At 39.7% G+C, this 27,655-nt stretch overlaps 1 protein-coding gene across 17 annotated transcripts in view; it reads left to right on the top strand.

Moving 5' to 3' along the window:
- Nucleotides 1–27,655, top strand: part of Ca-beta (Calcium channel protein beta subunit) — a 93,453-nt gene that overhangs the window by 40,656 nt on the left and 25,142 nt on the right. Inside the window, exons 1-2 of one of the 17 annotated variants that reach the window (XM_069124594.1) lie at nt 20,633–21,015; nt 21,991–22,309. The exons of 11 other annotated variants lie outside the window; for them this stretch is intronic. In XM_069124594.1, coding sequence (XP_068980695.1) covers nt 22,250–22,309 — 60 coding nt within the window. In that variant the 5' untranslated portion in view covers nt 20,633–21,015; nt 21,991–22,249. Of the gene's footprint in view, nt 1–20,632; nt 21,016–21,309; nt 22,310–25,107; nt 25,502–27,655 lie in introns of those variants that run through there. 5 more of the 17 variants (XM_069124593.1, XM_069124592.1, XM_069124597.1 and 2 more) reach the window with 5 other exon arrangements.

The raw sequence follows: 27,655 nt of genomic DNA, 5'->3' as shown, positions 1-27,655 counted from the left end.
AAATCGTCGATTTAAATCGTCGAAATTTTTACGACCGCCTGTCATAACGGTAGCCCGTGTTTTCTACACGTGTTCCCGAACCCGAAACATAAAAATCGTTCTGTAGCGAATAAATGTAAATCGTCGGCCGGCTATAGAATTTTTCGGCTATAGGCCTAAACTATACAGTCGGAGAAACGAATACGAATGGAATGGCGTCGATGGTAATGCAACTTCGACACCCGACGAATGGCGGCACATTGGTATAGAGGAGGGGAAAGGAGTCTGAGTTCGCCGAATCTAAAGGACTCTTGGCAGGCTAGCAGGGCCCAAAAGTCGTCCTACACGGTCAGGATCCAATCTCATTTGGTACTAGCATGCCTTCGCTCACTCACCTCCGAGCCTCGGATTACTGGCTCCTTTTTGGTCTCTCTCTCTGTCTCTCTTTCTCTTTCTCTTTCTCTCTCTCTCTCTCTCTCTCTCACTCGCTGCCTTTTTTCTACTCTCGTCCTCTTCATAGCCGATTCCCTCGAAAACGCTATCCCCACCTCGTCGTAGATCATTATCGCCAGACATTCCGAGCTGTATCCGCGGTGCAAATGCAACGTAACCGGGAGAATGGCCATCGCAGATTTTAGACGGTGGTCCTTGATGTCTCTTGAGATTTTGAGAGGACGCTTGAGAGACAATTGTTTTTTATCCCAGCTGGTGGGGAATTTTCGATAAAAATAGGCTGGGGAAGGAAAATTGTACCGCTGATTCGTTGCATTTCTCCTCCTTTTTATAATAAATAATGTGACAGTTGATCTGTGACGCAAATGTAATGTAATTAGAAGGAGGTCCTTGATGATATCTCTTAATATTTTTGAGGATACTTGGTAAACAATTATTGTCCGTTTCAACAGGTACAGAATTCTTAATTAAAAGTCGGAGATACATGGTGTCGGTGATTTATCGTATTACCTTTCTTCCTAATAAATAACAGAGTTATTTTTATTGCGAAATGTCTTGTGTCAAGTCTACGTCAAATGATGAGAGATTAAGTGTATAAAGATCACATCAGAAGACGCCCTTTTCTTTACAATTCCAACTGGTAAGAAGTTTCTCATTTGTGCTGCTTTTAAAAGTGCAGTGAATTCGAAGGTTCGAATCGTGCACGGGAACATAGCTGCGTCGGGTATCACGGGACGGAATAAAAAAACGATCTATTTATCATGACACCCGCGATCGTAAAGAAAGGTCTTTCGGGGATACTCCACGAAGGATGTCTGATTCATCAGCTTCATTCATCAACGTCGGCCGCTTCTGTTTCTTTCATTTCTTTGAAACCTAACACGCTTCTAGTGTACGTGCATCATGCAAAAGTGTGAGCATGACCGGTTCACCGTCGTCCCTGAGCTCTGGGGCTTGCCTTATGATTAAACAGATCATTAGAGGGATGACTCCTAATTCTTTCTTCCTTTTATCGATATGGATCATTCTGATATCCGATCATTAGCCGACCAGCAAGTCCCACCCTCGGACCAAATTGCTTCATTCTTCAAAATCCATCATTCGAAATACGAACGTACCCATCCTTATCCACTTCCATACCTATAAACCGTCGTCGTCTCTTTCCTCGTCATTCTGTCCAGTGTATAGACCAGTGAAGTTCAACCTTTTTCATCTCATGGCACGCGTAAACTAATTACTAAAATTCTGCGGTGCACAAAACAATGTGTTATTACATTCGGTTCGAGAGAAGGCATTCACACTGTACGACTATTGTCGTGTTGGCTGCTATCATTTCTTTATTCGATGATCTAAGAGAAAAGGAGTCAGAAACTAGGAGATAGTTAGGTATTGCATGTTTCGAAAGTTCTTGCACTTCAGTGTGTGTTGTAGCACACTTGGTAATCGCTGATCTGTACCGACGAGTTATGATCGTCGAGAGGATATCGTAGTGAGTTATCCGACGATAACTCGTCCAGCTCCGTGAGATTCGCCGCGATTCAATACGGTGGCCGACTGGTATCGACCGGGTATCTCCACTAATTGGGATTTCGCGGGTTCCCTGGTTGGCAAAGAGTCGGAGGGGAGGGAAAAAACGCGAAGCAAAACCCGGAGGAGGGCGTGGGTCCCAACATGGTATGACGCGATAATGCGGTACGGGGCCACGTTCAGCTGAACAGGGGAGGGGGACAGAACCAGGGGAAAAGAAGAAGAAGACGACGAAAGAAAAGGAGGAAGAAGCGAGAAGAAGGAAGAAGCCCGAAAAAGGAGGGGGACAAGGAGGGTGGGGCCTGCCGCACTGACCTTGACTAGGCCCGAAGTTGAGGTGGGTTGAGGTGCTGCCGGGCCCTCCTGTCCACCTTCTCCGCTTCTCTATCTCTCTCTTTCGTTCGGCTCTTTTTCCCTCTCTCTCGCTTCGATCCGAAGAGGATACTCCCGTCTCGCCGCACTATGGCAGGCCCCACCGGGCCTGGCCCTGTAGTTCTGCATTCGCAGACTCCTCCATCAAGGACATCACAAAAAGTACATTAGACGAAAACACGTTGCCATTATACCGCGGCAAGCACCGCGAGAGAGGAGAGAACGAAAACGCTACGTCTGCTTGGTAAGGCTCTAAGGCCGGTGCGCGGAGCGCACAGCCGAAAACAGCCAGCACCGTCGCCCCGCCGTTTCGGCCCTCGCAACACCATGAAAAAAGCCCACGGCCATCTCCCCCTGTCTTGCTCTACGACTACGCCAACTTTAGGCCGGGCTCGAGACCCCGACGAATTTTCTCCAATTTTTGTTTCGACTATTCTTGGAGGTCTCATTAGGGATCGTCGAATTATGGTATCGTTAATATTTTGGAATTAATACTGTTGCATTTGAAATTGATGGTGATTGGTGGCACATCGTGGTTACTCATGAGTCATGAAATAGAATCAGTGTACAGTAGTGGATCGTCTGTTTATTGTACGATTATTTTTGGAATCGTTTAGAAGTGGCAGTGTTTGATTCAAAAGTCGTAATGTTCGACAAAAACACCGTATTTGGGTCGTGGAATAAAATTAGGGTTCCTACAGTGAATGATCTGTTGATATACTTTATGAGGAACATTTGGAAGTTTCTTTTTAATATTCTTGATGGTGTAGAATCGCTGTTGCTCGGTTTGAAATTGATAGTGTTTCACAAAAGCAAGCCGTAGTTCTCAGTTGATGAATTGAATTCGAACGCGATGAATCATACGTTGACAAATTCTGTTAGAGATTTCGTGCATAATATGCAAGAATTGGACTACTTTTTCTTCAACTGTTCCCATTATCATAGTGTACAACTTTCGAACGGTAGCAGGATGATTGAAAATAATTTCTTCGGCACGAACAACACGCCAGGCTTAAGGAACGATGGTAAAGTTTCAAGTGCCATTGTCGAATGCATTCACGTCAGCCTCGTGACACACGAGTTACTCTTAGCAGTGGGATTGAATTTTTAGCACGTCCCCCTTGAATTCGCGCGAATGCCAAAAATAAGAAGGCGATGAAACGCGCCTTAACTGCCGCCTTTATTTCTGGCCCTCGTGGTGCACCTTACCGTTCCCTCTTTCTTATAGCCTCTCCTCTTCCCTCCTTGTCTCTCAAGATCAAGGTCAACTCTCCGGAGATGACTCGACTCTTTAAACGATGTACCTTTTCTTCGTTACTCCTTGTTCATCGACGAACGCCATCGCGGTTTCCGATCTTCCAAGCGATCTTACCGAATCGTGTCTGCTCCGGTTAGAAAGTTTGTCACGCCATTCAACGAACCAAGTGCTTCGTTAGAAGGATTAGATATCAGAAAAAGTGAAATAAATCATGGAAAAATGTCGGCGCGTGCACCGGTTGCGACGTCGTTCACGCGTGTTGCATGAAACATCGAGTTTCCGTGTAATTATCATCGTTACGCGATCCACGCGATATATTTTGTCATTCGGACGGCTAGCGCAGCCACGGTTTGTCGCACCATAAATCGTATCTCCGCAAACGAGCAAGAAGCGAGCGCGAGTTCTTACAATTCCGTCGCGAGAGGTCGACGCGGCTCTTTACAAGCCGCCTTCCACCGCCTAGGAAAGGATAAACCACACGAGCCAATTCCAATGAGGCGAAATACCACGCGCTACCGGCCACGATAATTCTGACTCGCTTTCTCTCGCGCTGTGACCATTAAAACTCGCCAGCGACTCCGTTCTACGGATTCACCGCACCCGCGCTACTTTAGCGAACCTTTCGGTTAATTTATTATACCGACTTCACGCTCACCACAGCGTGTTTCTACAGTACACGCACGTACACACCTACCACTGTTGATCTTTCTTCTTTCTCACGTTGACGTCTAAATACCTTGAGCCAATAATAAAACACTAGCTTAAAGGAAGCGCCTGTTTTATGGAACTCCTTGGTACTCGGTAAAAACGATTAGCAGCGCCCTCTACGCGGATGACTTTTGTCGCTCGTTAAAACCTTAGTACGTGTTACTCGGAGAGACGCTATTCGATTTATTGCCTTTCTTGTATTTAACGAATAATTGGCACGCGTTTCTTTTTTCTTGGTAGTTTAACGAAGGATGTAAATTAGCAAGGACATCGAGGGCGTTATCTATGTATAGATTTTACGCGATAAAGAAGAGAACTTTCGATTGACATAAATGTCAGTATGTTATCGAGCATTGAATTATGAAAAATACTTGACGGTAGACGTAAGTACGAATGGTTCTATAAACGGGAAGCGAATTACTGGCCTGTGTTCGTGGTAACGCGTGACGTGTGTGAAAAGATTGTTCAAGTTGTTCTCGGCTTTCACTAAAGTCCCGAAACTGTTGCGGTAACACCGACCGAATATAATTACGTCGCTCATTAAAATTTAACGCGAATAACGCGTAAGGTCTTTTAGGCTTAAATGTCACGTGTTTTATAGAAATATAGAAAAGATAACGTAAAAATAATAATAGAATGAATAAAATATTGAAAACGGTAGTGGTTAGTTCTGAACTAGATGTTGGATTATAGATGACGTGCAATAATTTGTGTTAGATTTTTACGTTGCTGATTAGAATTAAGCTAGTATAATAAATGCAAAGAGGTACATATATACGTTCATGTTTTCTGTCTCAATAAGAGACGATATTAATTTTATCATAAGATCGTTCGCATGTTTTTGATAATTATACAAGCACTTATTTTTTTTAGATCCGTTATTTTGCCAGGTCCAAAAATTTCTTACGTAATAGTACACTCGTATACTAGCAATTCTCATACGCAATTACATACATTCAACGATCACCAAACAGTAAGAATACAACATTTCTCATAATATTCTACTAAACAATCAACATACAGAAACGTTGTTCCCGTACGAACGAATATTTCCAGTTAATTACCACGTCTTACGGAGCCCTGTGTAGCACCACGGAACCCCATGGCGACCGCTGATCCCTCATTGGCGAGGTTTCTCGCGCGTTAAAGTTAATTTCGTGGCTGTCCAGGGCCTCGGTAATGGAACCAGTCTTACCCGTGGACTTTTTCATCCGTCGAAGATAAAGCCGGACGTAAGTGATTCCTCCGCGATTCTGCCGCGTGAAGGAACGTTTTAATTGCGTTATTTAAGGGCGACACGGTGAACCGTGCAAGCAGGAAACAACGTGCAAACGGGTTTCCATGTACGGTGTGCCGGGCGTTTACTTACACACTGTCAACGTGACTCGCGGCCGATTCGTTTCGTGAAAGTCGATTCGCGTTCGCGCGCGCGTGGAACGCGCAGAGGTGCCTTTAAAACACCCACGTGCTCTTATGGTGTGGCTATGTGGTGGTTTGGATACGCGCCAACGTCAAAGCCCAGGACCTGTTTCGTTTTGCGGAGAACCCGATCGTTCGCGATATGCGGGCATCTAGGGCTCTGTGAAATCGTTACGATATTTATGGCGCGCGATAATCGATACCCCCGCTTTCAGCAGAAAGTTGTTAACTAGTTGGAAAATAATGGCCACCTTAAAAAGCATATCGTTACCTGATATATTTGCCTCGTACAAGTTTACGCTTCTGTCACGAGATAGCTGTTTATCTTTATCGCGGCTATAGGTTTATTATCGTCCCGACTGGCAGAATCGCACATAGGGACTGTAAATCGTAAGTTTAATCGGTGCAAAACTATCTGTACTCGCGATATTTCCATGTACAAAGGATGCATCCTTCTTCATTAAGAAATTGAGGAAAAATTTGGAGATATTGCATTTTTATTACCTGCAGCCACTTGCACGACTCAACTATAGAGATTCATGAAAACATTCAAACACTCGCAGACACCTTTTATGAATATATTAGAATTATTAGATTAGATTGTAATAAAATGTTATTATCAGTATATTATGTACACTTTTATGCAGTTTTTCGAAATTTGCAGGTTCATAAACGCAGGAATTGCACATAAAATTGGAAAAATATGTGAACGTATTTGTAATGATATTTAGTAGGTAAAACTAAGGTAAATTTTTATCTAGGTTCCATTCTTTAAATTATATTCATAAAAGTATGAAGTTGCATAAATAATCTCGCTCTAATTATGTATATTATAGGAAACGTTTCGAAATTTCATTAGCAATATTACGAGACATAATTGTATTGGTAATATTAAACAGATCGATTAGTAAACATGTATGGAAATATACATATATAAAATTACATATTTGCTAAAAGTATATATTTCGCAAAGCTTAGAATATTTATCAGGTAGCCAGATTCAAAGTATGAGCGAATATGTTAGAAACACCATGAACTTCTCTAACAACTTAATATATTTTCGAAAACATAGCTTAGTGAATGTTTCACGAGCAACGAAAATGAAAACCTGTATAAGTAGATATCGAGGAATTTCAAGAGAAACTCGTAGCTTCGTAATCGAGAAATAACTTTATCGATATGCGAGGAAACGACTTTTTGAGCGACGAATTTTTCGGAATATATGTACATACTTGTTCCCTCGATTTTACGATTGGCAATATACGGTAATACGTAGTAAGAAAAATTTCGAAGGTGGAGATATTTTATTAGCAAATGGTCGACGATTTCGTTGATGGAACAGAATTACGATTATTATGTTGATCGTAGGTGGACGAATGAAGCGATTCTCGAATCGATGAAAACTACCTCCGTTGACGTGCGATAGAGTGGAAGTGTTCGTCGATTTTGTAAATAGGATTGATAAAACGCGTCGTCATTCTTGATAGTAGGATGACTTTGCTGGAGTCATTGCTAATGCCATCGCGTATACGCTTATTTAAAACGATGTACGCAAATGTTCCAAGACATTTAAACGTAGCTCGTCGTTAAAACGAACAGACTTCTATATTATTCTGGATGTTATTTCAAGTATCTATAGAATCTTGTAAGCAAATTAAACAATTGATTAATTTATTTATTAGCCTCCATAACCTCTTCGAATCTTTATTTTCGTTGGAAAATGTTTCAAACTTTTGTTGTAAAAAGGTCTCGCTTAACACGCTAATATTGCTAAACAGACATTGCTAAATATTCTGGAAACTTTTCAGACTATTTAGTAGAAGAATTAAGTTCTAATAAAAGTCGCTGACAACTCGAGCAAGATTCCACCCTCTTCAATTCCTCTAAATATTTATTCTTATTAAAGAAGGTTTCGTACATTTGTACAATACCGTAGCGATATTAACAAAGTGTACTAGAATTTTTCCAAACTTTTTGAAACATCGGAAAGATTAGACTGGAACGTGAAAGGTCCAGTTTGCTCACAGAGGGTTGATTTGCCTAAAATTTCTCCGCCGCCTTTGTGGCTTTTCAATTTTCCGAACTTAACGAACTTTGAATTAACGAGAATTAATTCCATGCGAGTTACTAGGAGTTGGCGAGTACATACAGAGAAAAAGAGAGGAGGTGAGTGGAGCGCGCGTTCTACGATAACGAGACTCGATAATTTCCACGTCGACGCAGCTCTCCATCAAAAGCGATTACTTTTCAAAGAAAATAAGCGTGGCCGCGGGTAACGCCCACATTTCGGGTATAACTCACGACAAGTCCTTGGCATTAAATATGTAAATGTTCCAGAGGAACGACAGCAGCGGGCGTTTAATTCGTCGGTGAATCGGCAATCGCGTGGACATCTCGTCAATTGGATTTCGGTCGGCGTTCCATGAAACCATTGGCCGGTAATTAGGTTGCGCATAATGATAACTGGACAAACACGTTGTCGGTTGTGTTACGTTTGTGTTGGCCGCACGATTCCGCTCTATCACGTATGTACGTGTGTGTTTGTTTGCAAAAAGACAGACACTCGCGTCGGCGACCGATTAAATTATTATTCTTGCAAGAAGCTCGTTAATAGCGCAAAAGAAAAATACGCGGTTGCGCGCAGCTTGTCGTCGATGGAATTGCTCCGATCTTAATTGCCGCTTCTAAGAATCGGAAAGGAAAAGTCGAAGGGCTCGTTCGCGCACTTCGTTCTCCGGCCACATCTTTTTTCGACGACCATCACATTTGCACATTAATGAACGACTGCTTGATTTATCGCTTTGTTCTTCTCCTTTTTTTCAACATCTCGCTTGCCTTTGCTCCTCGTACGTGTGTAATTCGCTTCCTCGTTTGGATCCGACGAAATTTGATTTTTACGTTATACTGCGTCACACCGATACTTTCTATCTCTCAAAAGAAAAAAAACACGCTTTTGACAATTTAACGACTTCCGCTTCTTTTTTTTTTTTTTTTAATAGAGGATCATGTTGGCTGACAAACAATGAGAAAGAAATACGATTAAAGTATGATCACTGGGAAATACGAGATTGACTTGCAGCGGGTTTCTACAATCAAACGAAATAGAAGATGTGGACGAATCTTGTTTTGTTAGTCACGTCCGCTATGTGTATTAAAAAGCATGGACCTAATTAAACTGAGGGCAAGGTTTCTGTGAGAGCAATTAATTTACTGAATCGAGTACTCTGCTGTTAATCCAGTTTCTTTCATCGTGTTCGGTTCCGTCTCTATAAATTTCTCGACACCATGAAACATCCTGTACCTATATGGTATTCCTTTATCGATCGACTTTTCCATTAAAATATATTCAAAATACAAAAATATTCAGTATCGAAAGAATTTTTTACTGAAATATTTACGATGTAACACAAACCCTCGCATGTACGATTCTTACGTATAGAACGAAACGAAATGACTCATAAAACACTATGAATTGGTGTGTACGGAATAGTCAACAAGGCCATACTTGAGACATTAAACTGGTTAGTCGTAAACAGCTCGGTGGAATCAATTACATCGAGCGTTGTCACAGTCCTCGATGTCTTTCCTTCTATTCAAAAGAGGTTTCAGCTTTAATCCATAAAACTTCAATATATAAAAAATCTCAAGGTGGCAGGAAACGTTAATAAAATTGTGACCGGCACCACTTCACAGTATTCCTACGAATATTAAAATTACACGGAGAAAAATATTTAAACTTCATTCGTGAAGTTGAAAGAAGTAGAAGCTTTGGAAAGAGAAGGAAAGACTAGGAATAAGTTAATGAGATTACAATTTCATGACCTTCACGACTATTGAAATTTTACGAAGCAAGGGATTCAAACTTTGAACCATAAAATCGAACAAAATAACAATTCTCAAAGGAGGAAAAAGAGAATTAATAAACTTCTAACTTCGTAGATTCTACGAATATTAATGTTCCACGAAGCAAGAGATTCAAACTTTAATCAGTAAAATTAGAAAAAAATACAAATTCTCAAGAGGAGAGAGAATTAAGAAAAAGTTAATGAAATTATAACATCGTATGTTCTACGAATATAAAGATTATACGGAGCAAGATTGCGTAATCGCAGTGTTCGACGATGATCTTATTTAGTGATTTTCTTTCTCGCCGGCAAGCTACGCGATGATCGTGCAGGCGCGTGCAAACGCGTCTGCGTGCGCCGCATTTACGTGCCAATGACTGTAAACAGCGAACGAGCGGAGTAATTTGTGCGGCACGCGCGTGTCTGAGTACTCGTGCCAATCGTGTTATAGTAACGAGTGCAGGGCTGATTCCAGTTATTCGAGAGGTGTCGAGCGTTTTCTCGCTAGCGACCACGTTTGAATTTCCGTCTATAGTGATTTCAGTCCTTCTGTTCAATTTATGGAAGGTCACACGTTCAATTAATTAATCCTGTTCGATCCCATCCTGTGGTCACTTGAACGAACAGTAATCGTTACTTTATCCATGTCATCCTGACCATTAAGTGGATCGATCGCGCGTATCAACTACATTATCAACAAGATTAAACGTAGAAAATTTCTCCGAAGAACGTTAAAACGAAAAGCAGAAACAATCAACGTTTAATTTAAATTCGAGAAATTGAAAGAGCAAATCCACAAGATCGAACGTTTATCGATAAATCGTGTCTCGAATATAATGGAGACGATAAATCGGTTTAAATGCAGAAAATAAGTGTTGCACGGCCGTGAAGAAGCGATCCGGAGATCACGAGAGAATTCGCAAGGCACCGCGGAAAAATATTGCCTCGTTAATGTCTGTACCAGCACTTTCGGCCACTTGCTTCGCTTATCTGTCGCTCCATTTGCATGAGAAACTGCAATCTCGACGCGATATTCCTCGGAGTCCGGCAGTGATTAGAGGAGCCTAAATGCGAGGGGCGTCTCTGGACCGCGGCGCGACGGAGAGAAAGATCACCGTGTTCCACACGTTCGTCCGTTCGTCGTCCTCGTGTTCCTCCCCGGGAGAAAGGGAGGCGCGCCGCGAACCGAATAACTCCTCGTGTTACCTTGGACATTAAACGGTCATAAAAAGTTTCGACCGCGTCGGCCTATTGCAATAAACACACGGCAACTGGCGACCAACGTGGTTCTCCAAGTTCGTGGACACTCGCTCGTCCACGAATCTCATGACGAATTGTTGAAATGATATTTCTTAATTTATTATAATATTAGTTGTTTACGGTTGAAATAACATTTTATTTCGTTGCTTAGCTAGGTAATTTTAAAAATTACCCGCGATTTGAATATATTAAGCTGATCGAGAAGTTTTATTCCTCTTCTTTTTTATAAGGAAAAAAGTCAATTGACAGAAATGTCAATTAAGCAACCTTCCTGACGTTTCATCTGTTTTGACAATTTGTTTGCTTCATCGTTGTTGAATCTTTCACTCTTGTAACTAAAATATTCTGCCAGTTTGTCTTATACGTAATAAAATATACACCATATTTTATCTGTCTGTGATTTATGAAAATCTTCAAGTGAAGTTGTATATGTGTTATATTTAAAATCTGACGTCGAAATTTCCAAACGATATCTACGTTAACAGATTTCAATAAGATTCAAAAGAATATTTCACATCTAACAAATTAAAAACAATAAAAAGAAAGAAAGTGTCGAATCCAGTTCCACAGAGTATTAAAGGTTTAGCCGTATCTCCAACTCCGCTATATGAATACCATCCTACGTGTCTTCCTCCACCGTACACCGTAATTAATCTTGCTTAAAAATTGAATATCCACACAACCATTATTATACCCGGGTGAATAATCCATGTAGACGGTGGGAAAAGAAAAAAGATTGAGTTTTCGAGTTTCCTCCGATACAACACGAAGGTTCTCGCTTCGTACAAAAATGGTACCTCGATGAATCTCCATCCGCCTCCGTGGTTCCTCCGGCACACCGACGTACGCTTAGATTGAACGGTGGTCACGTTACACCCACGTATGCAACGTGTGTCCATGCAACGATCGTACACGGTTTGTTGGTTAGTGTTGAGGCTTCGGAGGCGGGCACGATGCTTAGAAGGCTATAAAAAGAGAAAGCTGGACGGTATAGAGGCATACACGCACTTACACACTGGCGTATAATCGACGGTGGGTGTGCAACAGGATCGTGTAAGTGCGAGCTGTAAAACGTACGACAGGATTATCCTAAGACCGTTTCTTAACTGCCTGCGCGCATTGGTCGTGTTTCCTACCCAGAAAAATAAACGGTATAATAAAATTTTTCGGGGATACGCTTTTATGAAATTGCGATAAAAACTCTGGCCAGCAGTCGGTCGAAGGGGATTTTTATGTAATTCGTCCGAGTAGATGGGTGTACAGATCGGGACTCTCATCCTCGTTTTGCGGCGGTGGTGGATCGTAAAATTCTACGAAACGACGAAATTTCGTACAAAGTCGGCGCAATAAAAGAGTTTCCAGGCGTCTCAGGAATCTACTGGCCGATTTCACGAACTACCAGCCCTTCGTTTAACGAACCGGCACCGCGTGTAATTCTTGTAGAATACTAGGAACAGAAAGGATCTTACCGATCCCGGAATTTGCATAAAACACCGGAACGATTTCTTTGAACGAAATCACGGACGAAAGTAGGTAACTACAAGGAATCTATGTCGGCGATGAAAGTGAATAACGAGCTGGGGCCAGATTGTTAGGCACAGAAAATCTTTCGATCGACTTACGGTATTTTTAGAATTTTACATAGCCGATATGCTTTGCTATTCCTCATTATTCCGACTTTGGCCAACTTGTAACGTCATGTATGTAAATACATTATCGTTCATAATTAGAGAAATTTAAATTTACAAAGATGAATAGAATGTACGCTATACGCAAAAATGTACAAAACACCTGAAATAAAATACTCGTTACAGTATTTAAAGAGAAAAATAGATCTTTGTACTTCTTCAATTTTGCTCATAAAAATATTTGCATAAAAATCTGCGATCTATTATTCAAACAGTATCAACAACCAATGGAGTATTTGAATAATTTAAACGAAGTCTAGGGACGAAATAGAGGATCGATATAATCAATAATTGATCAAAAACAATATCCATTATTCCACTAAAGAATCGTATGTGTTAATATTGGAAAGGAACCCTTATTTAGCTTTTATATTGCATTTGAATATTTATTTTATATCCGCGATAAACGTGAAGTAAAATATAAATCGTTCGAATAATTATGAGTGGTACTATATATAGTTGGTTGCTTAATAGCGAAGCATGTCGTGCGCCTAGAGCAACGACCAGCGTAATTATCGGGCTGTCTCCCACCTTTCTTGATCCAGCGTTACGCTGTTCACCGCCACGCTGACACCATGAACACGGAACAACGAACAACTTAAAAGAGAGGGGGGAAGAGAGAGAGAAAGAGGGAGAGAGAGAGAGAGAGAGAGAGAGAGAAAGATCGCCAGTGACCCACAAAATTAGGATCCTCGCGAGACGCGTATAATTATTATAGTGGGTCATATTCATTGTACAGACTCGCCTGAAGATGACAGGGATAATGAGCAGCGTTCAGCGAGCCCGTATAATTATTCGACCGTAGAATTATCAGGTCTGGAATAATTGGTGATAATTCTCGCAATTTGTATTGTTCCAACGCGACGATGTTTTAATAAATCGTTCTCGCCTATTAGGTATGTTTCCCATAGAAACGAGTGTTTCGCCTATTTTACAATAATATCGATTCTATGTACACTCCCATTCATAAATAATATTAGCACATTTTTTTATGCAACTGATACGTCACAAAATTTTCTTCATGATATTACAACAACGAAAGTTACAAATTAAAATAAATTTTATAATGAAATTTTGCTAGTTACAATTCGCCTGATTATCCTATTCGATGCAAAACTGTAAATTTATAGAAGACAAGTTGATAATCTATTTAGAAGCCGCAACTTGTCAATTTATTAATAATATTAGTTGGTAAATTATTGTTCTAGAAGCTTCTGCTAATTTCATAGTTGTATCATGAATTTATTGGAAATTTGAAAATTCTAAAATCCATAGAATACTTATAACATGTAGAAATATCTACAATATCTAAAACAGAGTACTCATTGTAACATTTGACGGATGAAGAAATCTTTGTTCAATTTCTACTCTAGTTCTGTTCTTCTATACAAATATAAATTAGTCATTAATGAGTTTTAACAACTCTCGTAATGATTTTTCAAGTTTATGCCCGTTTTGTTTTTGAAGTACCCTAATATTTCTGAACAAGAATGTATATTTCTCATCCAAGTTACGTTATTTCGAGGTAATCGGGTCTACCTCGAACAGTCGCCTGTCGTCCTTAATCATTCGATTGGATCTAATTCGCCTTCATATGATTCTCCGTCCCGTCGTCTTCGTTGTCGGTTCAAGGGCGAGTAACAAACCATGTACGCGACGCGACGTTTCATTTCTCTGTGGAATTATCATCGAACGATGGTAATATAAAATTGGAAGATTTTCGAGAGATCTTATCGAGATACAGAGAGTTGAGTTTTTAGGGAAAGGAACCTTTCGAAAGGGAACTCTGTCAGGTGCTTGCCATCTGCCGTCTGTCGACTGTCCGTTCAGGGAACTAAAACCTACAACGAGGACCCTGTTTATCGCTGCTAGCTGAAAACAGCAAAGTTTGCTGTTGTTCTTCGAACGTGGTAACTCGAGAGGATCGTGGCCGCGCGAGTAAATTGACACGGCCGGAATACAATTAGAATTTCCGGGTTCTGAAAATTGTCTGACACTTCTAAATACTGAATACACTCTATGTTATATAAAGATCTTTGGCACAAGAGAGATAGATAACGTACACAGGCTCATGAATGTATTCAAACATATAGCACAGAAGATTTTTATGAATATGTTATGAGTGTTATACGAAACTTTTTTGAAGTTTCATTGATATTATAATGAGATACGACTATCGCGTGGTTATATTAATAAAATCTGAAACCAATCTGAAAATGTCTGTCATACGAAAGGTACAAGATACTTATTGTACGTTTGTTTGAAATTTTACCGATTATATTAATATTTACATTCGACGATACGAATATCTTCGTGAGTCGGTGTATTTCGATCTGGGCAAAACGTTCGTGGCATAAAAGAGAAGAACGATCGAGCCATCGTTTTAAATGAAAATATTTCGGACACGGGAAATTTTGCATTTGGAATATAAAGCATGCTAGATATATACCAGTGTGTATTCGGGATACAGGGTACCATGTATTTAGGCCACCCTGTACAGAGCAATTTGTACAAGACACCGTGTATACAGCTATATAGAGCTATATAGAGCACGCTATATAGGCTACTATATGGAGTGTATATAGAACGTTCCGCATAGAACACTCTAATTATATCAAACTCTGCAATAAGCGGGACGTTGTGCGTTATACGATGTTCCTCCCATTAACGATCTATTCTGTACGATATCGTATGTAATCTGCTATAAAGTAATGGAAACATTCCATCTCATGTAACTTCTAGTTGATTATCCAAGTACGAAAGAAGTATTAATTCGCTTGAAAATGTATTCTATATTCTATACAATACACTATACAACATTCTAAGGTGCTTCAAACTTTCCACTCTGCATGTATTCTGTATTTAGCACTTCAGGTATAGAACGAACTATTTGTCATTTGTCCTTCATGTCTCAAATAGCATTTCTGTCAGAGCAATTCGTACTACAAAAACTATTCTATACAAAAAAGACCCTACTGCAAATAACACTTCAAAGTGCTTCAAACGCATCATCTTGCGCACGCTCTATCAAACGCTGCAAGTCTACAGAAGAACTACCTATTAGTATTTTCACATTGCAGATTGCATTCCTACCGGAACAACTCGTTTTATAAAAACTATTATACCTAGAAAAGTACTCCACAGTGCCATTGCATGCACTCTTCATCCAATAGAAACTACCATCGACAAATAGGAGGAGCTATTCATCACCTATTGCAAATTCACCATCGTGTTGCAAATCGTATTTGTATCAAAACGTCTCACTTTATAAACGATATTGTATCCAAAATGCGATACCCCAAAGTACTCCAAACCATTTTATGTATCCTCCGTAAAATATGCATATGTACTTATCACAGTAAATGGAAAGAGCTGTCCGTTACCTATTCTCCATGAGTCAAGTGACATTTGCGTCAGCGCAACCGAAATTACCGAACTTTTAATTTCTTAATTGCATTGGGAGAGCCTAATTTAATAGAGGGAACGGAGTTGGTATTAGCAGAGCGATTACGCGAGTAACACTCGTTTGTCGCGATTATCGCGCACTCGTCTCTCGAAGAAAATAATTTTAGGCCTCGCGATAGCGATCGTCCGCTAATTCGTCGCAATCGAGAACAATTTACGGCTCGACCTTCGTTTATTGCCGCCGGTGCAGCGTCGCAGCTGCGATCCGTGTCACGGAATCGTCTCGCGTGTCTCGCGTGCCTCTGGAAAAGCATCGACAGGACCGGCTCGTGCTCTCTCGACAGAACGAACCGGCCTGAAAGGGTACCAGAAGGGGGGAGGGGCAGAAGTGGTAATGGCTAGAGATGCTAAATCCGCGCCGCTTCGCTCACCACGATGGATAGAAGCGGCCTACATTTCCGGAGACGAAGCGACGTGATGATGCAACCGCGAGCTAAAGCGTATACAGGTGCGGGTGCACGCTGTTTCGCTTGGAAATGAAATTTAGAATGATACATAGACCGCATTCCGACGAATGCAGGAGAACCTCGATGTAAATAAAAGAGAAACACGAGTGTTTTGCGGAAGAACGTTGGCATTTGCAGTGCTGAATGATTAAGGGAGAGAGTTTCATGTTTCCGGGGTTGGGGGTCCACCGTTTAAAAGCTGACTGTGTAGATGTTTGTTCGCTGGTTGTTTATTTAGGGCGGTATGAAGCTTTTTAGTTTGGCTTTTTAAACACTTTGTCTTTGAAATTTTATCATCCATATTAAATAGGAATGTAGGTATTTTTAACATTTGGAGTTGTATCGATTTCTTGGTTTGGTATATTGATTTTTTTTTATTCGGGATTGTATGAATTTTTTAGTTAAGTGCTCTATTTTTGAAATATTAGGGGAGATATTTAGGTATCTTTAGTGCTTAAATTGGTAGCTTAGTCTTTACTGTCAGGTTTAATGTTTGTGATACTAGGAATTTGTTGAATAGCTACTTTTAGAGTTTGGAATATTATTAGTTTTATTGTTCGATATTGTTGACATTTGGAATAGTGTAGTAGAGGAATAAATAATATTTGCAATGGAACGAACTTTTCTGTTAAATATTTTTGGTATGTGGTACGTTATTATTATTTGGTACATATGTTTAATTTTTAATTGCCCGTCCTTTGAAGTTAATTTGGAGTTTGCATTTAGTACATTTTTAATACATTTTGACTTTTGAAGATAATTTGAAGTTTACCTTTAGTACATTTGAAACAATATGAATTTTCCAATTAGATATTTTTGTTCTTTAAAACGTTGCAAATTAGATATTTTTTTCATCATTTTTCCTCATTTATCTTCTAAGTTCAATTTTCAACTGTCCATTCAAAAAACTTTATCCCAGTGTCCAAGATGGTTCAGAAGATAGGAACCCATCCACTTGAAGCGATTCGTAGAAAACGGTGAAGATTCGATGAACAGATAGTCCATGAAAAACGTCCAGTACAAAGAAGAAGTTAGCAGTTGTAATTACTATGGAAATGGGAGTGAAGATGTCGAGGAACTAGTGAATAATTAAAACGACAAACGTTTTGGTAAGCACCGCTCAAAAATGCTGTGAATTCATTCGGTAGAGAAGTAACGAGTTTCGGTGGTTGTACATTTAAGCATTGATTCTTTCGACACAGAGGGAGACGCTCCCGTTCGATGACAATAGGGAGAGGCGATTATTCAAAGAGCCTCCGGCTTGATGGCAATCCCGCTAATAGGTTTTTCAGATTTCTTTCTGACGAAGCAAAGATTCGTTGAACAATATACCATTCAGTTTTCGTGGAATAATAACAGCAATTTTGAAATGAAAAACACAGATATGTGGCTGTTTTAGTTTCAGTTACAATTTGTTCATCTTACAGTCTCTTAATTCTATAGTTTATGGATTCTGCGTTATAATTGTCAACCCTTCAAGAGAGGGAGTGAAAGAAAAGTGTTCTAGAATATTAATATAAAAATCTATAATAAAACTTTAAGTCGACATTGTAGACTTCGTTCTGCAGCTTCGAGTCATCTGACGGTCTGTTCAGTTTTCCATATTTTATGTTATACTTGCTTTATCGTAGGTCGGTAAAAGAGGATTCTATATCGCCGATATCCTTTCGGCGGGAAATAGGAACATTCGTAGTTCTTAGTTTGCTTAGTCGACCACAAGCGGCGGCTACGCATTGTACGAGGCGCCTCCATTCCAACGAATCTCTAGTTACCTTCTTAAGGAAACTGAAGATCGACTTTTCTCGCGTCTCTGACCAAACATTATTATCAAAATAAATACGTTCAACTATCAGTCTTCAAGCATAGATTACATAAATACAAGAAACCAAACGAGAGAAATTTATTGAAATAATCATTAATACTACTGCGATAATTTTCACGATCAAAATAGACATTTTCACTTTTCAACTTCGCATACAATTTTATTTCGAATGTTGTAAAGTGATTCGACATTGAAGTTCCATTTGACGGATAGCGGTTCGTCATGTAAAGGAATTTTTTTTCAGAAACAAACCACGCACAGTGCCAAAGGTTACTGACGTCTATTGGCACAAAAACTTTAAGGCGCCATCGTGTGGCTCGTCTACACTTTAGGGTTTGGCATTTGAGGTCGGAGAATCCTTATTTAAATAATTCAATTCCCTTATTTACCCTCCGACGTTTTATCACTATCAGACGTTTCGCCAAAAATCTGAGCAGAGAAGAGAAGTGTTTCGATTCCGTTGAAAACAGTGTTTGGTTATACTAGATTGTACTTTCATTCAGCTGGATAAGAAAAAGGAAGGAGAAAGGATTAACGACGATTAGAAATATCACTGAAACCGCGTCTTGACCCCAGCGGCAAAACAAAAAGCTGACCTAGTTAAATTCCTGACAAGCTGGCGGAAAAGCGAGCGTTGACAGTGAGCCGCTGAATCTGCATTCTCCGCGTCTGATTAAAACATTAGTAATTAGACCTTGCAGCGCGAAGAATTTCAATTTAATGTCGCGCGTAACTCTAAATCCTGGAAAAATATCCTTCCTTCCTGGTTTAATATCTTTCGCCGGAAGGGAAATCAGTTTAAAAACTTTTTGCGCTGCGAGCGCAATCTCGAATCTTCCTCCTCTAATTTTTTATTATTACATTGGATTATCTCATTTCTCACTTCTCATTTGTTACACCTCGTTTCGTAATTGTTAAATATTTTGAATTTTTATCTTGAAATATTTAATTTAGGTGACTTAATGGTAATTGAATGGTCGAAAATGGGAACGAAGAATGACTTGATCAGGCTTCAGATATCTCCAACGTTATTTAAGTCGGATGGATTTCCTGAGCTTATATACCTAGTAATAATTTAAACACATAAGGCCAAATTATAGTAATTGTGTAGTATGATGAATATTTCGTTAAGGAAAATTGAGATATGCTAAATAGAACTAAATTACAAATTCTAGAGTATTTTTTTGTGCTTTTGTATAATAGCTCTTCAGTTATGGAAGCTAATAATCATATAATGTTACAGATATTTTTGTTCTTTTCCTGTAGATTTAAGAACGATTCTCACGTAACAATCTCATGACGTGAAAGTCTCGAGACGAGCGAAACTTGAGAATCGCCAGAATTTCTGAATGAAAAAACAAAATGATTTATGCGTCTGTGGGAATAAATAGGATGGTGACACGAAACTACAAGCCGGTTTCATCGATTTTCACGTCAAAAACAACAATATCGTAGGATTATTTGCCTTGGCGTTGGTCTGTTCAGCTTTGACAAATTTTAGTAGCACGCTGGCCGATTCAACCTAGACACAACCCAGACCTACTTATCGATTACAATACTCGTTTATAGCCGATGTTACCCGACTCATCAAACCCAAGTCTCCCTATAACGTTACCAGCAAGCTGACTTTTCCAATCTTCGGCAACAATCTTTTTCACGAGTCACCCTCGCAATTAGAACCTTTCAGACTTCTATATTTTCTTTTATAGTTGATGGAACTTTTGTTGATATATAAGAAAGATTTCATTTCCGGCTTCACTTCAGAAAGCACGGTCAGTGATTCACGAGTGTAGGGATACTTATTAATCTCATACAAAATACGATAATTAACTGGATATATAGAAACGATTAATAGATTAGAATTTTATGTTCTTGTTCGTAAGAACTATAAAGATATAAAGAATATTATTTATTGTTCTACAGTAGGAAAATACCAGTTCTTGTTCGATTATCAGATAAGATAATCGAGAATTTATCGGTATTTCTTTATTCATTTGCTATGTTCACGAAAATATGAATTTACAAAAATTCCGCAATCCAATCTATGGTCCAAGCTATGTAGTGATTTTTATACTCTTCTCAATTTTCTAATCGTTTCACGAATTTGTTCAGTAAGTGTTCCGATGCTTTGGAATGGGGATGCACGTCCTAAATCGTGGAATGTTATCGAGGAGTATCGGCTCAAAAGCCAACGGGCTGACTCACATTCCGCGGTCTCTAGGAATTACCTCTAACCGGCTGGTATTCCTCTTCCCCATGTTCCTTCGTTGAACGAGGAAAATTACGACGGCTCGAGCACTCTCCGGCTGGCTGGCAGAGTTTTCGGTGTGGCGGCCACCGTTTTATTTATAGCGGAGGAGGTCGTGATGCGTTCCAAAAGCTACTCGTCGCACCAGTAGCACACGTTCGAGCGTACCGGCCTTTCGTCTCCGTACACCCAGTTCTCACCGATCAGTGTCTGTCCATTTTACTTGTTCGAGACACGGATGAAGAAAGGACGCGGATGCGTGTTTCGTGAATCGAACCTCTGACCGCGTGTAAATCGTCCAAGAAATCGTGTATCCCCGTTGTGTTTCTTCAGTCACCTCGTTCGGCGGACACACGTGACTACGTGGATTTTAACGTGGTCGAGACACGCAGTGTGTTAGCAGAGTAACGTAAAGTGTTAGAGAATCGATTTCTACGGACGAAGAATTGTGGTTCTGTTGGGAAAACAGAGATAGTTGGGTGTAGAGAGATATGAATGAGCGTGGGATGCATTAAACTGGTAGTGGTAGGTCCTCTTACGTTTGTTTAGCCAGTAGTAGTGAGTTGTAATATTAGGCCGGTGCATGTGAAATGTTCTTTCAGAGAAAACTCTGACCGCATGTGGCTTCTTCGAAATATGTAAAAGACAATGAATGAAAGCAATTTTTATTGAACGAACGATTACGTAGCTTTATTATTCCAGGCCCATCAGAAGTGTTAAATTCTTAAATTTGCTTCTTCATTTATGAGTTCAAAAAATCCTGTGACTGAAACTTTCTTTAAAAGGTTAAATTTCCTTCTTCATTCCTGTTTCTTTGCGTCACAAAAAATTTTCATTGAATTTTCTCCAAACATAAATTCATATCAGAGAATCGCAGGATTATTACGATTTTTCATGACAATCAATAACAATGTTTTCATATTAGTCTTATAAACCTTCGTAACATTAAATATACATAATTTATAGGAATTCTCATTGGTCTCTCTTCATTGGTCCAGTTGATAATTGGCTTGATGACGACAGAGCAAGATATCGTAAATGTTATTAACTGATGAAACATTCTGTACGCACCTATGCATAATATATAATTGTAAATGATTCAAGAATAATTTATATCACTCCCACATAACATCTCTCTTACAATAACATATATAGTTGCCAATTAATTTTTAACTCCCGATATACATTTCAATATTCCATTCCCACTCTCCCTTTTTAAAACCTAAAAGTTCGACTTGAAAAGTCAAGGTTAAGGCCAGAGATTTATGCGTTCGATATACCCCCAAACGCGTCACGAGCAATCGCGTTTAGCGTTCGGCATTGATCCAAAGATCTCTCGAACAAGTCTGTTAATCGTTTCTATTCTTGAATCCCATACCTCGCAAACAATCGTTTCTCGTTCCTTGAAACTAACCACTTGCCGTTGAAAGAATCGTAAAAATCGAAGAAAATCGAATTCCAATGCATCCCTCGCAATCAACGACAAAAACTGAATAACAGTCTGGCGTGTACATGCGTGTGAAGTGAAAAGCAACTGACAGCCGGCCCGTGATAAATGCGGTTTAGAACCAGGACCCGACGTACTTCGTGCCGGAAGTCGATGGACTCGCGAAGCTGACGAAAACTGATCCACGCAGGCGATCGTGTAAACGGATTTCGTTCATCCGATTGTTCAGCCTTCTTTGTATCGACGAAAGTACGTGGTACACGCGAGTTCTCCGCCCTTTTGCGAGTTTCCTGCGATCCGCGCAACCGGAAAATGGCGCATCTTCGACGACCAGCCAGACGGGAACACTACAAGCCCTTTGGCAGAAGGAAGGTAAACGAAACTAGACTAACGAGCTGTTGTATTTTTTTACTAACTCCCAATTTGTATCGGAGGAATTGTAAGTAGAGTGTACGGTTCTACTTGCTTCGAATTATCGATCCAGTCTTCTCAATCCGACTATTTTTACGGATATCGAATAAATTAGTAAAAATTGAGGGACGTAAGAATTCTGGTTAAACAGATAATATCTAACACAGAGATAATATTTCGAGGCAATTTTCATGACTATAGTAATAGATATGGCAATTTGGTCTATAATTGATTCAAATGTGAGGAAGGGAATATGTTAATGGTACTTTTTGAAATAGAATATATCGCATAGTGTGGTTTATAACGATGGCTTATAATCCACTCTAATTTGGGGAAAGGTATTTGGTTGAGTATAATGCTTGGAATGGAAATGTATGTAGTTCCATTTATTATGGAATTACGTTCCAATAGGTTTCAGCGATATCAGAAAAATTATTACAATTTAACAGTCTTTCTAAACTTACTTTGAGGAGGGTAGATAGGGAGGACATGTATAATCTTGTTAATCTCGAAAGAGTTAAAATGAAAATGGAAGAAAGGAATGAGATTAAATATCGTCCCTTTTATATAAAAATTGTGAATGTGCAAGTTGTTGGCTCCTTTGGTAAGGCATTGGAATTTCAATGCAAATTCTAATTCAAAGTGTGTATCAGTGCCAATAATGGTATCGACGTGGTCGATATAAGATAAGAAAAAATGAATTCGACGGAACGTACTAAGAGTCTAATAAAATTATTTTCATAAGTGTGCCTTGTGTAACCGATCTATTCTTAAAATTCTACTTTAAATGACAGGATGCTCTAATGCCGCCTTTCTACTGAAATAGCTGCGACGTCCTTCGTCGGACGAGTGTCCTCTTGGTCGCCAAGTTTGCCAAATCAGCCTTCTGCAATGTCTGTTTTGCATCATTTGCAAATTGGATATGTCTTCATTCCTCGCATATAACCGATCAAACGTGTGTATGTCTACCACTTTCTAGTCGAAATATCGAACACGATAATATAGAACGAGTAAACCTGTATAAATCTTCAATTCAAGGATGCTTCGATTCGATCAGTTTGCGATTGCTACACGAAACAGACAATTACGTCTAACTTTAAACTCGCGCCACGTTGGAATCTTATCTCTCAATTATGTTCGTCTAATTAAGAAAGAAGGGCAGACGTTGTTTCTTCACTCGAAACAAGACGCTCTTCGTCGCGACATTTACGTAATAATAGCCTTTCGGTACTGTGTGTCTGTAAAACAGGAAACTTTAAAGGGAAGAAGCTTTTTCGTAATAGCCCCGACGATTCCGGAAGAAAGATTCAAAGGTGAAAGAACGACGTGTATAATGTATAGTAGGTTTGACCCAGTTCCTGAATCAACCTGTAACTCACGTGAAAAAAAAGGTCTCGTTGATACGAGTCATAGGGTTTTGTTGATAAATTGGATTCCCTGACAATTCCGTCATATTAACACGGAAAATCCGGTTCAAAATCCTTGTAGATCCAATCTTGTTTGTTGGCATACCGAGCTTGTCATCGATCATTAATGTCAGAAATTCAATTAGTCGATTGATTTCCACTCCCCTCTCGTTGTCAGGGTAATTCATCAAATTCTTCAGTTTGTCTTGTATTTGTAACGTAATTATATTCAAATACAAATGAAATAATTTTGTTCTTAGGAAAAAGGAAAATATTCCGAGACGATTAATTTACATTTATTTTTAAGTATTTATTACAAAATGAATGAATTATATCTAAACATATTTATGAATTTCCTACAGAAAAGATAAACCAAGATAAATCGAGATAAACAATGCAAAGCGTTGCAAACGATGCCTGTTCAATAAATTAATAAGCAAATTTTTAGAAACACACTTATAAATTTCCTAAATAAAAAGGAAAGGTAAATTCCAATCCAACGTGTACGCAATCATTCCATCGATATATACATATTCTACTATGTTTTACTTTGCCTCTAGAAAGATTCGCTGTCCAATCAACGAACCAACTATTGTGTATTCAATCAGAAACTTATCAATTCTCTAAAGGAAGAGGAAGAGAAATTCCACGGTAAATCCTAATCCAAAAAAAAACAATCCCTACTTTGCATTCTAAAAAAAAATCTGCTATCGAATCAACGAACAACCTACATCCAAACACAGATCTACCGATATATTCCTCAAAAAGAACAAAATCTTCCAATCTAAATTCCAATTCAAGACGCATACTCCACAATCTCTGAAAAAAACGTCTATTCTCCACCCGCAGAAAAATCTATGCTATGAAATCAACAAACGCAACATCTCTGCCCTTCGTAACGCGGAAAGCTGGTTTCTATTCTGGACCGGCCTTCTTTGACCCGGCAAACTTATCGGCTAAATATTCGATTCATCCGAATGACACACTTTCGGTCGGAGGAACCTTTGACCGCAGAGCGGCGGCGAAGACGTCTCGTGGTTTCGCGATTCGACTCCGATCGTCCTCGGCGCTTACACGTTACCAAGCGCCTAGTAAGCGTGTATACGCATACACACACTCACATAAATGTATTCAAGAACGCGTGTATTCGTACAGTTTGATAGGACACGTTGCCTTCAGGGTGCAGTGGCCTGGCGTTGTCGTGTGGGTCGCAATGGGTGGCAAGGATCGGGACGGAAGAGGGGTTGTGGATCGATATAGTTACGGGGGTGTCGTCCGGCTTCCTCGGTGGCGCCACAGAGCGGGTGAGTCGGCAAACCCTTAGGCCGATGTATCAACTAACCCAGGCAAGAACGCGATTCGAGTTCGCGGGGACGTACAGCACGTAGTGTCAGTACGCGAAGAAACGTCGTCCCCCCATCATCGTCAAGTCGCGCGTGTGCCATTTCGAAACGACACCGACATCACATTCGCAAGTTCAGTGTGTTCGAATAAAAAATAAAAAAAAAAAAAAAGAAAAAAGCAGAAGAATTTCAACGATCCACGTTGCATCGTTTCACTGGAAGGTGATCGAGGAATTTCAATTTGTTTCATCTCGACGTGCTTCCTGTTCCACTCCACGAAGGGAACACGCGTAGTGCCGGGAGGCTCGGCGGACCACGCACGCGACCCCGGCCACTTTTCGACGTTTCCAAGCTGTTGATATTTGTTTTCCTTATCTACTTCCGCGCGAGACGATCGAACGCAGGTATACACCGTTGAGTAACATAGAACGTGTGGAAGGAGATTCGTCCAGTCACTGGTCAGACGGGAGGAAAACCGGGCTAAGGATGAACGCAGGCAGCAGGCTTTTACGATAAATGTTGATAACGCTTCGCGGCGGGCCGAGTCGATCGAATGAACATGAACTCGCCACTCCACGATGTCGTTGACCCGCTTCCGAGAGCGTCCTCCGCTTTCATAGACCCCCGTTCGAGTTTTCGTGGATTCGCAACCCGTCTCGTCTCTCTCGAGTGTCTTTGAAGCGATGAAACGTCTACATCGCTACTTGGATAGTCTACATTCTCTCTCTCTGTCTCTCTTTTTCTCTGTGTTCGCCTTTCTCTCTTGTTTTTCAAGCGTCTTTTCTTTTTTTCTTCGTTTTTATTCCTTCCTTTTTATGGTGCTTATCGTCGACGCTCTTTGAGCAAATTACGCGTCGTTGTTCGGAGGAAGACAAAGAGGACACTTGGCTAGATAAGGACATCCTATTATTCTTCAAAGGACACTGCCATTATTCGCGAACGAGGGTTTCTTTCGACGTGTCCCTCGGAATCTTCTTAACGCCACGAGTAATAATCGCGCGATGATATACAGAGGGTGTTATCTCGATAATCGTGAATCGTTGCTTCTCGCTGAATAATCGTCCACTGTTTACAAAAGGATAGCGCACTCGACACGGTACACTGTAACAAAGGGGTCAACGAAATCGATTGCCCTCCCTCTCTGATAATTCCAGACAGTCGAGTCTTTTTTTTTTTTAAATCGTAACGTCCTCGATCCTCCGCTGACGGATTTCTAAGCCTACGACGTAGATAGAGAATACCTCGCTAATTAATTATCCAGAATGATCGAGGGAATTGCGTGACGTTGCTTCGTTCGTTGCTCGAGAAACATTTTCTATGATATTAATATAATTTCTATTTTCACGTCTCATTTAGCTTTCCCGAAATTTAGAAATTCCGCGAAGGAATTTGCTCCTTGTTCCATAACATCACGTGTATAATCCATTCTTTGACCATAAGTCTGGAATCCTCTTAACGATCTTTCATCGTGACCACCCATAATCGAAGCCTTACCAGCTCGATCCTTCGGTCTCAGCTATTAAACACGTAACAAGGTCTTTGCACACCGTCGATTTACATAAGCGTCGTATCGTCTAAACGATGTTTCAATCTAGTTCGAACCAAGACTCTCTTGCACGATAATTTATTAACTAATAATATTAGTGAACCGATGAGTGACGAGTCGTAGGTTATTGACTTCAAGCGCTCAATTTTAGAATTTTACATAGAAATTAAATAATCAGTTGACCTATAATTTATAAAATTCATTTGTACAATTTACTTCTTTTATCTCAATCTATCTCAACGATATTTTAATTAGTATCTGACTGAATCGTCGCGATCTGAACGACAAAACATTTTTAACCTGACAAGTATTTTTAGAAAGTATCATCTTTGATCCTAACAAAAATTTGTTTATCTTTGATTGTGTCATATCAAAGAACGATTTTTTAGTCATAAAACAATATTGAAGCGAGAAGATTGACAAAAATCTACTTACCGGATTTTTTCTTGGGATAACACGTAAATGGATAAAAATCCGCAGTCAAGCAACAGGGCCATGGTGAACGTTTTGAACTTCGACTATGTGATCAAAATGGATCGATTAAAGGCGTTCATGAACAAACGATGAAATAAACCTCGGCTATATACAGTGGGCTATGCTACAATGAACTAATTCCTTCTAAAACTTTGTTCATTGTAGCATCAGTTCGTTCTAGCATACTTAAAAATACATAATATATATGTATTCAAGGATAATTGGTTGCGAGTATTTTGCTCATTAATAATTAAAATTATATAGCAAAATAATTAAAAGAATTATATTTCCTGCTACAAATAATGAATAAATAAATGATTCAACTAAACTAATAACGCAATGAATAATACTTTTTCACGTTCGTTATGACATCTTCGTTGGTTGTAGTATTTTGACCCTATTCGCAGCAACTGTCATAGTTTTCGTTGATTTTAAAATCATTCGAAACGTACCCCATTGTATATATAGATGATACGAGATGGCCCAGTAGTTTCCATGTTACGTGACCAGACTTCGCGACCGATCAAATCGACCGTGT

Source organism: Bombus flavifrons, chromosome 12 (assembly GCF_040668555.2).
Source record: "Bombus flavifrons isolate JBK064 chromosome 12, iyBomFlav1_principal, whole genome shotgun sequence".
Taxonomy (NCBI): Eukaryota; Metazoa; Arthropoda; class Insecta; order Hymenoptera; family Apidae; genus Bombus; species Bombus flavifrons.
This window is presented reverse-complemented; position numbering and strand designations above follow the sequence as displayed.